This window comes from Danio rerio, chromosome 20 (assembly GCF_052040795.2).
Source record: "Danio rerio strain M-AB ecotype USA chromosome 20, GRCz13ab, whole genome shotgun sequence".
Classification (NCBI taxonomy): Eukaryota; Metazoa; Chordata; class Actinopteri; order Cypriniformes; family Danionidae; genus Danio; species Danio rerio.
In genome coordinates, this window is record NC_141040.1 from 8,140,582 (window position 1) to 8,154,296 (window position 13,715).

General features: G+C 41.0%; 1 protein-coding gene across 3 annotated transcripts in view; it reads right to left on the bottom strand.

The window, feature by feature from the left end:
- Window positions 1–755: 755 nt before the first annotated feature.
- Window positions 756–13,715, bottom strand: part of plpp3 (phospholipid phosphatase 3) — a 57,434-nt gene continuing 44,474 nt past the window's right edge. For all 3 annotated transcript variants that reach the window (XM_087298040.1, XM_087298038.1, XM_087298039.1), the window contains 2 exons: window positions 11,147–11,323; window positions 756–2,897 (listed from right to left, as the gene is read on the bottom strand). In XM_087298040.1, the coding sequence (XP_087154166.1) occupies window positions 2,769–2,897; window positions 11,147–11,323 (306 nt within the window). In that variant the 3' untranslated portion in view covers window positions 756–2,768. The remainder of the gene's footprint in view (window positions 2,898–11,146; window positions 11,324–13,715) is intronic.

Sequence of the window (13,715 nt, forward strand, 5' to 3'; positions counted from 1 at the left end):
TTTATGGATGTTAAAACTTTTGTCTAAAATGATCTCTTTCAATGTCAAAACAGACCTGAAATCACTACGTGAAGTTTATTCATAAACTAATTTCGAGAGGAGCACGTGATTATGATTGAACACGGCTGGTTCTGCATTAGCATGCTTGATCCACCAATCAGGCTATTCCTAACCACAATAAAGAGCCAGGGTTTTTTCACTACAGTCATCTGCGATTTGAAGAATCCCCCCTTCCACCCCTACCTTTTCACCTTTCCCTCCATAGGGCAGCACGGTGGCTCAGTGACTAGCACTGTCGCCTGACAGCAAGAACGTCACCGGTTCTAGTTCCTTAACAGGCCGGTGGTCGTTTCTGTGTGTAGTTTGCATGTTCTTCCCGTGCTTGCGTGGGTTTTCCCCGGGTTCTCCGGTTTCCTCCCACATTCCAAAAACATGCACAACAACTTAATCGTTAAATCTAAATTTCAATACAGGTAATCTAACAATGCAGCATATCTTTTAATAGCTTTCAATCTTAGTCTTTAGCTATTATCAAAGGGGAGTTGTCGAGATCTACCTGAGCTCGAGGCTCCCCTTTCTTCCTCTAAACGGGAGGGAGCCCAGGGCTCAAGAACCTTCGAGCTCAGGGGTCTCTCCCGGGACAGCATGCCAAACTTGCTTATAATCAATCATCAGCTAAGTGTGAACTCTTGAAAGCATCAAACCTTAAACTTAAATAACCAAAACCATGCACTAAACAAGCACACACACTGCTGTTGTTTATAAAGAGCTTTTATTTAAAAGCACACGTATTAGAGCTAAGTACATTTAGCAGAAAAAACATATCGCTATTATTTGACTTTGTACAAAATGAGACAATACAAAAATACTAATAGTGAATTTGATACAATTGTATGTGTTTTATTCAACGTTTATTAAAAACGTACTATCACAACTCTACAATATTTTAGTCACCTAAAAAAAAAAAAAGGTCAATCAATGCTCATAAAAGCAGCACTTTGTAAATAAACACAGGTCATGACACATTGCGTTTTAGATTCATAGTGGATATATCTAAACATGTTCAGAAATAATATCTTACATAGTTAATTTTAGTGATCTATACATTATTTATATACTTCTGAGAGAGAAATAAAGCGGTCTGTTGAAATGATAGGACGGACTATACAATGGGAGGGATGTGCAACACATTTGGAGCTTGAGTTGTGTTGTATGGATGTGTTTTCTGGAGTATTCAGGCAGTCCTGTACAGCTGTAAGTGGGACAGTAGACGACGACATCATAAGAACAAGGCTAAGAAAAGGCATTTCCATAAAACAAAACAAAAATAAAAAAAAATAAAAAAAGAGAGAAGAAATAAAAGTCCACAGTTTTCTTACGTTTCTTCACATACAAACACATATGCAAACGAGGGACCGAGCGCCCCCCTGAGGGACCCCACATCCCTCTTTTTCAGGGCAGTATGATTCTTGCCAGGACAGGCAGAGGGCACAGGTGGCATTATGGGTAAAAACACGCAACCATAGTTGAGTGCTTAAGCAGTCGGAACTGGAAAGAGGTCAAACCAGCCAGCGGAAGAGGCTCATTCCCAGGTCCAAAACAAAGCAAATATTAAAAATGTGCCAGTGTGGTCGATGGGGAAATTGGGAGTCAATCCCACCCACTGTGGAAATGAGATCCACCCCTTTGATGTCTAACCCCACCCTCTGACCAATCAGAAGACATAGAAGCAACATGGCTCAGCTACGCCCCACCACCAGCTGCGGTGACGAGACACATTTCCAGATGTCTTACTACTGACCAATCAGAAGAGAGCAAGACAAAGAAATGAGACACACCCTTCTGGATGTCTACCCCCACTTTCTGACCAATCACAAGACAGCTAGATGGCATGGCACAGCCACGCCACTGTGTCGACAATGTTGATGAGGCACACCTCCCAGATATCTAACCCCACGCCCTCACCAATCAGTAGACAGTGAGGTGAGGTGGCTAGCAAAGCCACGTGCCTGTGTCAACAGTGGTAACAAGACACACCTCTCCAATGTCAAACCCTGCCCCCTGACCAATCAGAAGACAGTGAGGCAGCATGGCTCAGGCAAGCCCCCCAGCCCCACGGTTTGAGCAGGGATTGTAAATTTAATATCTAAAATTAAAAGCCCAACCCGCCCTCCCGCCCGCCTTTAAAAAAACAAACCCGTTAAATTGCAGTTAGGCCACTGTTTCGAGTAGCTCAAAATCAGCTCGTCATCAAGCTTCTTGAAGCTACGCTCCTCAGATAGCGAGTGGTGACATTTCATGAATTTGTATATAGTGCTATAAGTTATTATACTGTTAATATATCTGTGCTACTTACATCGCAGGTATGCATCATTCCTATTAATAAGGAATTTGTTGTAAGCTGTTCCTGAAAGGCTACAAAGGACAAAAGGAGAGAACAGCTGGTCATGAGACCAGCCTCACATTCACGCTCTCCTTGTCGTTCAATACTTCTGTCATCCAACATTCTGAAGGACAATTGGCTTGTTTTTTTCTGTTAGCTTTGTGTCTGTTTGGCCTTTCGAATTGGGCTCTCGGATTGTGAGGTCATTTGTAATAAGAGTCAATAGGATTGTCTCTGTCCTGTGCCTACATTCTACTGTCAGATGAGAAAGAGAGGAGGCGTCCTCCTCTGTCACAGGTGGCTATTCTGGTTTTCTTCAGGGGAATCAGGGAGGGGTGGAGTTTAGGATAGGGAGATTGGGAATGCAGCCTCCCGGTCCTCCATCCTACACCATGTTGTGATGGTTGTTCCTCTCGATGATGTCAGAAGAAGGGAGCAGCTCTTTCTTGATTGGCGAGGGCGGCGGGGTGGCTGTCTTAGCTTTGGGTTTGAAGAGATCTGATACGTAAAAGACCTAGAAGAGGAGCATAAAAAAGAACAAAACACCATTAGATTGTTCATTTGAGAGCCAACAAAGGGTGGAAATCAACTATGCTTACAACATTACTGGCTTTCAGCAACAATTATTTTTCAAAGGCACCTTTGGTTGAAGCCTTTAAAGCCCGAAAAAAGGCTTTAGCCTTTTTGGTTGGTTACTTTTTTGTGCACTACAGTGGATCTCAATTTGACTTTACTCAATTTCTAATTGTAATTCCAGACTAAATTTGCCACCTCATTTCAGATTGAGTTAAATGTATAAGTTTCACTAGAACTAACAAGATAATTCAATTTTGTTCTGAATAAGGCATGATCCTGGTTGCCAAGGTGTTCTAGATGGATAGATGGTTGCTTGGAAGATAAGAAGAAGGAAAAGATCATCAAAATCCTAACAGCTGCATTAAAACACACTAAAACTGTCTGTGCTGACATGCAACGCGATTGCAATTTGGCCTTCCAGAGTTTGAATTCCAGCTCATAGACCTTTCCCGATGCCATGCCCATATCTCCCTCTCTCTCTATCTCCTACTCCATTTCCTGTTTAACTACTGTCCTAATAGAGGCAAAACCCAGTCCTGAAACTGGAACTGCCATAATTTCAAACAAAGTCTGTCTTAAACTCATGTTTCTGTCCGAAATTCAAAACATACTGCAAGTGCAAACGTTCTGGAACAATTCACTCAAACTGGTAAACACAATAAAATATGTGTATGGCACATCTGCCTACATTTGTCTCTGAAAATCTGGGAGACCAGGAAAAGAGGTTTTGGTTCAGGGGTGAGGTGTCTGAAAAACACTGTTGAAAACTGGTTAGTAACTGTACTATGGACCAGGTTTAAGGCGGCCTCTGCGATCAGATACTATGCCAGATAGTAGGCGACCCGGGGGTGTTACAGACTGTACTCAAAAGCTAAGGACCGTGAGGGGGAGGTAATGTGGGGATGAAATTATTGGAGTTTTCTGGGAAAAATAACAAAACGGGAGGATGGTGGGAGATGGGTCTGAAATACGGGAGACTACCGAGAAAAACGGGAGTTTTGGCAGGTATGAGGTGCGGTTCTAAGGCTCTGCTTTCTTTTATGTCGAAATCTTTTCAAGTTCTTTTTACAGATTTTTTATAGGACAAATTGAAGCAACTTTTTTCAATTTTCTGTACAAAGCACTGAATAAATAAGTGTGATGAACTGAAGAGCTTGTGCAAAAATATCCACATCGCTATAATCAGATACAACTTAAATGGCAGTGCTGAGAAAACGGTAGTCAAGAAAGCATTTTGTTATCAACAGGAGGATGTGCGAACTTAACATTGCTATGAGCAGTGCGGCTGTTGTTGGGATGTTTTCTAACCATATACTATATTTTTAGAACTTTATCTTTACCTAAAGGAAAAAAAGAACAAGAACTTCTTAGCTTTCCTTATTATGCCAATTTAGACACAGATGACTAATAAATCCTTTGAAATATCCAATTATATAAAGGCTGGCAATCCATCATCCATGACATCCGGATGTGTATGAGGTCACACATCTGATAAGAATGACAAACGAACACCACATGCCTTAAAAACACTGACTCAGTAGGGAAGATAAAGAGCAACCTCCTCGGTTCCTTTGTTCAATCCTTGACTCTGAGGAAGGAGTGTGTTCAGTACGCTCTCATTTGCCGTGGGAAGAACTTTGTTGTGAAAGAAAAGATGCCCGACAGCCCTCCTTTACATCCTGGTGACATCACAGGAAACTAGGGAGGGTACTGAGGAAGTGTGCCCTTGGCATTAAACTAGGCTTGCACCCAAAAGATTTACAAAGAGCCGAAAATACGCAAGTCTGAGTCACATGGCCTTCATGCCAAAGACAGAATGCTTTCTTGGTAATGTTGGCCTGAGGGATATTTCACCGTCTATGCTACTGAAGCATGCAGAACAGCTGACGGTGGAATCAGCGATTCCAGAAACCCTGCCAACACATAAACACACGCTATTTATGAGGGTGTGAAGAGTATGGGGCCAGTGTGTGACAGGGAAAGAGGTCAGTGTTTAGGGTTGCTAACAGCTAAATTGTCCTGACACGCTTCAGGAGCTGCTGTCAACCCCTGAGCGGCAAACTGCCCTTGGGTGATGCCAAGGGGGGAGAATGAGCACCGGCTTGCACACAAAATAAAAAAAGGGATTTCCTATTTGGTTGTGTGGGTGACAGGCCTGAGTAATAGAGCAGATTTGTGGAAAGAGATAGAAAGTGAACACAGAGGCCATCGAAGTTCTGGAATCATCTTTCCAGCAGCTGTTTCTTGCATATCCTCTCAGTGGAAGGCGTTATGCACGCATACAAAGAGAGCTTTATCCAAAGGTTACAGCGGATGAATTCATCCTATAGGGCCTCCTGTAAGCGTCTTCTGTCCATGTGAGTGAACGTATGCCAGAAAGATCATGACATTTCCAGAGTGACCTTTAGATTGCGCTGCCATGACATCAGGAAACTGGATCTAGATCCTCGGCTTCTTTGCAGATACAAAGAAATTCCTTTCAGAAGCAATGATGTCAGACGTGGGCTTTTTGGTCAACGATCGAACCAAGTAGCCATTGAAAACACATCTGAACAATATGCTGTTTAATAATGGTAATAAGTCCACTGATTTGATACATTATGTTATAACGAATGCATAATTGTACATATAATGCTAGATATATTTTGTATTGATTTAACAGTATTTAACTTGATGGTAAATCCTTAAAAATGAAAGTTAAATTTAACTTTGTGACAAACATATAATTATATTATTAACGTCTTGTAGAATGTACCCTGAATTAATAATGATAATAATAATAATAATAATAATAATAATAATAATAATAATAATAATAATAATAATAAGAAGAAGAAGAAGAAGAAGAAGAAGTATAACAACTATGGTTGAGTTGATAAATGATGCTATAGTCCATCACCGATGAGCGATAGACATCACAATGCTGAGCTGGTATCGCGATCATCCGCCCCGCTCCCGTTGCAAATCTGCTCGCAAGAAATACACACTTAAGGCTTGTACACATCGGGACACTTTTTGTTTGCGTTTATCATCAGCGTTTTTTGAGATGTTTTTCCGAGTTTAAAATCAAGCGATTTTTACTGCCGTCGCGCATAAGAGTATGCAACTATTTAACTGTCGCCTATGACGATGATGCCATCATCCATCGTGATGTTTCACATTAGACATTGTATGTACAATGCCAAATTGGTCGACATCGCCTAACCCTAATGACAACACATTGACAAAGGAATAATAAAGCCGTTGCTCTTCAATATTCATCTTCATTTTAACTGGAATAAAATACAGCTTATTATTTATAAATAACATAACTAATATTTTCGGGCAATCCCCAAATATTTAAAACTATTGTGCGTTATATTTTAGGAACGCAGACACAAGCCAGAGTTAAATGTTAATTCTCTCCAAATCTGCAGGGTTTGTGCAATTATGTGTTATCACATAAGCCGTCAGCTTCAAGCAAACAGTAAGCTTTACTGTCCAACATGACTCAGGAATCTTCTCCTACAATAGTCTGCTTGATGCAGTGTCACCTCTGACCTGCAATCATAGACGGCCAATGAACCTGTGTCATGGGGTGACAGCTTCCTGTGTCAGAGCCCTCTGTCTGAAAGTGTTCTTCCAAAGCAAACTCACTTCATTGTGTTTAAATGCTCAGTCAGCACCAGGAAGCTGTTTTGCGTGTTTGTCTAAGCCTGTGTGTGTAAGTTGACCTTACTGCAGTGCCATTAACAGCATGCAAAGGAGTTTAGTTAAGATGCTCCTTAATAGTCTGTTACTGGAGGATTATACATTGGTGCATATTCTTATTCCTACTATATTAGTTTAATAAATGTAAACGTTTTATAAAATTTAAAATACTGTACTAGTGTTTTGTATGGATTTTCTCAACAAAGGTACATTTACATAACTGGTAGTTCATTTGTGCTGGGTTAGATCCAACCTAAAGTTGATTTATACTTATGCGTCAAGTGCACCTGTAAGCTCTGGCGCAGCCTTCGTGCAGTTGCATAACCCTCACCATGGCTGATGCACATGTGCATAGTGAAAGCTGTCTGATTGGTCTTGGCTTGGTAGCAGTGACGAACAGAGGCAGTGCTAAGAGTGATTGTTTACAAGTCCCATGAACAAGCTCCAGATGGAGCCTTTTGTTTTGTGATTACCTTATGATTAAAGTTGTTGCATTTACGCATGTTCCCAGCTCTAAATGAATGAGGTTTAGCTACTTGTAGCGTTCAGAAAAAAAACTAAACACCATAGTTCATATATGTTTTGGTTGAAGTACAGACATTTAGCCATGAAAATACTACTCGTTAAGGCTGATTTATACTTCTGTGTCAAACGCACAGGTATGCTATGGCGCGGCCTACGCGTGGACGAATAGCCCTCGCCGTGGCTGTTAACGTCACTGACGCGACCTCCCAAAAAAATTTAACTACACGCCGCAACCACGCGTAGCGCAAGCTCTGTGATTGGTCGGCTTGGTAGTGCTGACGAGTGTGGGCGGGACAGAGAGCCTTCTCCAAATTCAACCAGAACAGGTCTGCCCTATAATGGAGTTCCTATAACAAGCCAGTGTGAAACAGTCTATGGACCTGGAAGAGTGCTTGGTAAAAGTTTATCAAAGTGAGAAAAAGTCTATTACAGGGGTGTCCAAACCCAGTCTTGGAGGACAGGTTGCTTGCTGAGTTTAGCTCCAACTTACTTCAACACACCTGCCAGGACGTTTTTAGTTGATCTAGTAAAATCTTGATTAGCTGGTTCAGGTGTGTCTGATTAGGGTTGGAGCTAAACTCTCCAGGACACCGGCGCTCCAGGATCAAGTTTGGACACCACTGGTCTATTACAAAACATTATCTTTAAACTGTAATGCAAAGCACAAGGGTATCAAGTTGCCTAATGAACTATTTTAGTCTCCCTGTCTTTATTATATTATATTAATGTGGTTTGACATCATCTACATGGCACACTAACTTCTCCCCTTGAGCAGTTCCTCTCTCACACATACTTAATCAGACAGAAAATAAATCATAGAATTTGTCACCATCCAACCATTGTGCCAGATAGTCAAAATATCAACTTAACACACACTTATTTTGGATATAGAGCTGGGAGTGCACACCAACTGAATCCAAATTTGCCTCCAATGAACCTTTCTGAGCCTCTGTCGCTTTTCACTGATGCCTTTATGGACTTGGGATTGAGATGAACTGTGAACAGGTTCATAGAAGACATGTCAGTCTGGGTGTGTGCACATGTGTGTGGTCTTCCACTGGATTGGGTGTGCCTAAACCCAAAAAGTGCCAAACACAGCACATGATTATGTGTGAGAGTGTGTTGCTTATGTTATGCATATGTCTTAAATTGTACTTTCAGGCACTGAGCCACATCTGCATAATAATTGTGGAGACTAAGTTGTGTTTTGGCTGCTCGCTCTCCTGCGTAACATTAGTAAAGTTTAATAACACTGTTAAAATTTCCTTTCTTCTTACACACAACCGCACTATTTTGAGCCTGAGACAGCCTCCATTACCATGACTACATGGTGAGCGCTGTTGCAGCCACTGGAAAAAAGGAATCAAGCTTGTGCCCGACATATGGGAGGGAGAGATATGATATCGGGACAACCATCTTTGCCACCCAAGCCAGACCAGAAACACTTAACTATGGACTGTTATCGCAGTAGGAACTGGAGTCCGGAGTATTGAACATGACCCACTGTGATCCTGAGGATTGGTGAGATACTGTTAGCCAGGATCTGAGAACTCAAGGGGTGTTGTGGATATCGAGAGAGAGGGTGGGAAGAGGAAAAAGCTGTTTGAGCACTGGCCTCCAGCTGTTTCCACCCTTGTCTAGTCCTGCAGGAAACACCTCTGCAACTGAGCCGTAGCAGCAGCCAACCTCTTACACTCTCTCCATCCATGTCAGCAGCTTAGAAAGTGGGCTATGTTTGATGACATGAACAAACAGCTCACGCCACTCTCTAACAGGAAGGACCGGAGGATGTGGCTGCAGTCAACAGTCCAAAAGACAAAGAAGGAAAAAGTGGTTTCTTGAAGACTGAATCTCAAAGGTTTTCTAAGTTATGAATGAGACATTTAAACACATGCCAGGCTGCTTGACTTCATCGATTGTAACGCTATTGGCTCTTGCCAAAATTTCTGATAAAAACCAGGCCAGAGTACAAAGAATTGCATGTAGGATTTTAGGAGCCTCCTTTTGAGATTGAATGAAACTGATGGCCTAGTTAGCATTGTACTGCTCAAGGTTTGAGTTCCTTTGCATGATGCAAAGACAGATTGACATTAATTGCTGTTCTGAGAACAGTTTTCCCTGAGCACCAAAGTCTAACAGCACCACGTGACTTGATTCTCTTTAATATGGAACATGCTGTATGTCTGTAATCAGCTTTTGCAATATTGCCAAAACTCACCAAGACCTGTAACTTTCCATGGTTTCTTTGAAGCCAGCCAATTGGACACCGACCCAGAGCACTTACAACCTTTAAAAGTCTTTAAACACAAGCCCCTTAAGCAGTAATCAGCACCTACAGCCAAGCTTAAAAGAAATACTGTGACTAAACTATGAACTGTTTAGTGCACTGCTGCATGTATTGGTGCGTGATGAATTGGGACAAAATTTTGGCATCTCACCACGGATCCTTTTCATCTGAAGACACATACCTTGCATCACCTCTAAAGGCTCCATCTGAGCTTTGGTCATTAAAAATACTCTAATTGGGCTTCTAAAGCATTTACAGATGGGGAAACGGAACAGATTCCAAACGTAGGCTTGTTAAAAACAAGTACATTGGTGCCTTGATCTTTAGTGAAAAGGATCTTATTTCTACTTGCAGTTATTTGAACTGATCTTAACGGGGCAAACGTCTGCAAAATCAAAGACTAGATCCCATGCCCTGAACCTGAGAGGTTCAGAGACAATTAAGACCATACGGATGGATAATTTAAGCAAAACAGGAATGTTTCACTAACATTTCAATGAGCTTATTATGTGATTCATGTAAACCAAAGCTACACTTAGATAAACTGAAATGCCAAACAAAAAACTGAACCACCATTGTCTGGTCAAGTCAGTCAATTCTCAAGTACTGACAATTAAAAGTTTTCGAGGTTCATGATACCAGCTAGATGAATATTTGGCTAACATCTGTGCACCATAAAAGCGTGTCCCTGTCACAGCCAATTATAGTGAAGAAACGCACTCCTACAGCATTCAGGGAATTGTAACGTATGAGAAGCACGACTCAATATTTCAATTCCAGCACAAAGAATTCAGATGTTATAAGAAATATGTTGTGGTGCTATCTGGAAGAAGTGGTCTTGGCTATCTTTTGTGCTTATCTTCACACCACCCCTTGCAATGCAAATAAAACACTGACTCTCTAATGAATAATGAGCTGACATTTCTCCTAAAGTAAAAAGCCGGTCTCTTTTTACATATGGTTCCACCAGACTCAATTTTCCCAAGCACAATCCAGCTAAGTGAAGCTTTGCTTACTCCAGGGAAAACCTGGAACTGACAACAGTGACATGTGGCTCAATTACAAAGTGTAAAATTCCTTTTTCCACAACCCTCCCCCTTTCTTTTTTTTCATTTCAGAGTTGGTAATGGTGCAATTGAGGCAATATGCTCTGCATTAGCAAGAAAAAGATTATGCTTCATTTTGATGGATGAGTAATTTTGAGGAAAGGGGTGAAAAAGAGAAAGGGTGGGGTCTGGAGAATGTTGTGGTCTGTTTCCAGATATTCCAGATCCCCTTCCGACCTCAAACTCTGGATGGTCTTCTGTCTTCACTCCACTCAAAAGGCACCAGATAAAATCTGTTCTTAATGGTTACTTTGGCAATCTGATAAATATGCGTCTAGTCAAGTTGAGAAACAGTAAAAAAAAAAAAAAAAAAAAAATGACATGTTTCAAAATGAAGAGTGGGAAATGCGGAAACTTGTTGGGTTGTTAATTGTTCGCATATAAAAACGGAAAATTTAATAAGTTCCTTTGGTGTTAACACTGTGTAAAAACCTTTGTTCTCTGCTATTAAAAGAACATCAAATGTTGTGAAGACAACCAAATTAATGCCAGTCGTGATCAAACGTCCTAAAGTAGGAAATTGCCAGACTTGTACACTTTCCCAACTCTAAAAAGACGAACTGTAAAGTATGTACTCACTATGCAGTAGGCCACCAGGGCTCCTTGAACAAAGCCAGCTAAGACATCAGTGGGGTGGTGCTTGTGATCAGACACTCGTGATAAACCGGTGTAGAAGGCCATCATCAGCAAGGTAAACTGGAGCAGGGGCCTCAGGAGACGGGCTCCTCGCCATGTGAACCGAGACTGTAGGTAGAACTGAGGAAACAGAGAGCACAATCACTTTAAACAAAGTGTACACTTCATATTGGTATAACATAACAGCTGAGATAATAATTGACAGAAATTAGAAAATGAAAGAGCAGGAAATGGAAAAGTCTAAGGAGAGCTGGGATGGACTGAAATCCCACATACTAAGGATGTGGCCTTTTTTACTCTTGTCACCTAAATCCAAGGACCTCTTTTAGGGTTTGCTTTCTGGGAACAGGAATACTCATTAGGGTAAGAAAACAAATGAAGCGAGGGTTACAAAGATGAGGGGAGGATGGGGGTCAGGAGGACAAACTGTTGACGACGCTCTGGCGGGCCATCAGTCCTGAAACCCTTCAATCTGGGTCAGTCAAGGACCCTGCACTCATCACCCTTGCTTGATCATCCATCACCACGTGAGAAGGAAAACTTCCATTACGTTTGAAACCTCAACAGACATTAGAAATCCTTGCCCACACCCTTACTCACGGACAGTAACAGATAAACACAGATGCACACGCTCCAACAAGGCCCCAAATGCTCGTTAGACAAAACAAACAATAGTCATCTTGAGCTTTGAGTTTTCAAACAAAGGTGTGTGCAAGGTCATTTCTGCTTTCCTGAACAGCTCTCTCCGAAGGCATTGTGTGCGTACAGAGGAAGGAATCCCTCCCTGAGGATGTTTGGGAGTTGGAGTTTCCTTACTGGTCGAAGTTCTTAGATGATGCGAGGATGGGTGTGCCTCCACAAGTAGACTGACAGCTTCACAAACTCACTTTGAGTTCCCTGAGGTTATCACAAAGGTGATGCTGTTGTAATTTCCGGTGTATTTTATTGAACCAAAGAATAACTCTACTGCTGCCAGCACAAAATATGTTCACACCACATCAGAGGGAGCAAAACTAAAGATAAATGTAAGCATCCTCAAGAGTTTTCAGTTGATCTTATCTCATGAAAACATCCCTTCAGAACGGAAGGATGGTAGAGCGATTGGCATCTATGTGTGTTTATAGATGGCTGTGCGTTGTGGCTCAGACCAACTGGAATCAACATATGGCTTGTTCTCTTATCATTTCATTTTACATTGTGGCCAGGAAGTCCTTATAAAAATGGTGAAACAAATCTACTAGTTATTTTTGCCTGATTCAGCAGTTGATTCTTTCACGCTACTCTAAATAAGCGATTGAGGTTATAGCTGGATAAAAGTTACATTTCTGAGCCAGATGTCCCAGATGAAATGGAGATACTAGCTTGATTATATGGCTCAAGTTCATCTGAGGCAAATAATAAATAAATAAATTCATGCTCATGTTCATTCTGGTTCAGCTCGGCCTCAGTGTTGGCAGCAATGAGGGAATTTCGAACCAAGAAGCTGTAGCCATTTCAACCACAAACTTTCATACACTTGGCATTCCTATCCCTCCAAAAAGTTCCTGTGGAGAGCTTACAAACGAATGTGTCAATAATGTCTTTGATCAGGCTATATGAATGCCATGGAATATTTAAACACCACAGATATGTGGCTTAAGGAGACTGTCTGTCTGCTTTAGTATATCAGACACACTGATGTGAATGTAAACAAAAATACAGTGGATTAATAAAAATTAAAAACATTGAGCTCACTGAGGATTTTCTTTCCTTTTTATCGTCTTTCGTTTTAAGACATTTACAAATTCCAGATTTTTATGTTCTTGCATCTTCTTGAAGATTTAATCCAAATTAACAAACATATGTTGAACTGTAATAATAGCTATTTCTTCATCCAAAGATGCTAATTATACTATTAAAACGTAAATCACATGACTTTTTTTGATGCACATATTGGAATTTATTCTGTAAATGCATTTGTAGTTTATGCACATTTTTTTTATATAAGATGAAAAGTTTATCCTGCTCAGTCATAGTTTATGCACATCAATATTCCAAAATGTGCATAAAGATATGTGGATAGAAACGTAGCTATTCTTGTGCTCTCTATTGCTTAAACTGTGTAAACAATTTTTCGCAATGCAAAACAATGCATGTCAACAAGCCACATCAAAAACAACTAGGGCCTCTTGATGGCATCTACCATAAGCTTAAAAAATAAATAAATAAATAAATAAATCTACTATTTATATATTGAACAGTTTTTATACTGAAATTTTGTACACTAAGACAGCAGAGAGATCTCTGGTATATGTTGGACTTTGAGAGGTCACAGAAGGGTGACGTCCGATACCTAGGGAGCCCTGCTAAAGCTCATCTCTTAAGCTGCAAGCCAGCATGTCTAAGTCTGAAGATGTAGAGATGCTCTGTGATTTTTCCAAACTCCTAAAGTGGCTCTGTTCCTGAGGGCGAAAGTGGGATCCTCTCCACACGTACTGTAGGCATCCAAGAGCTGATAAGAACAGCAAAGCTT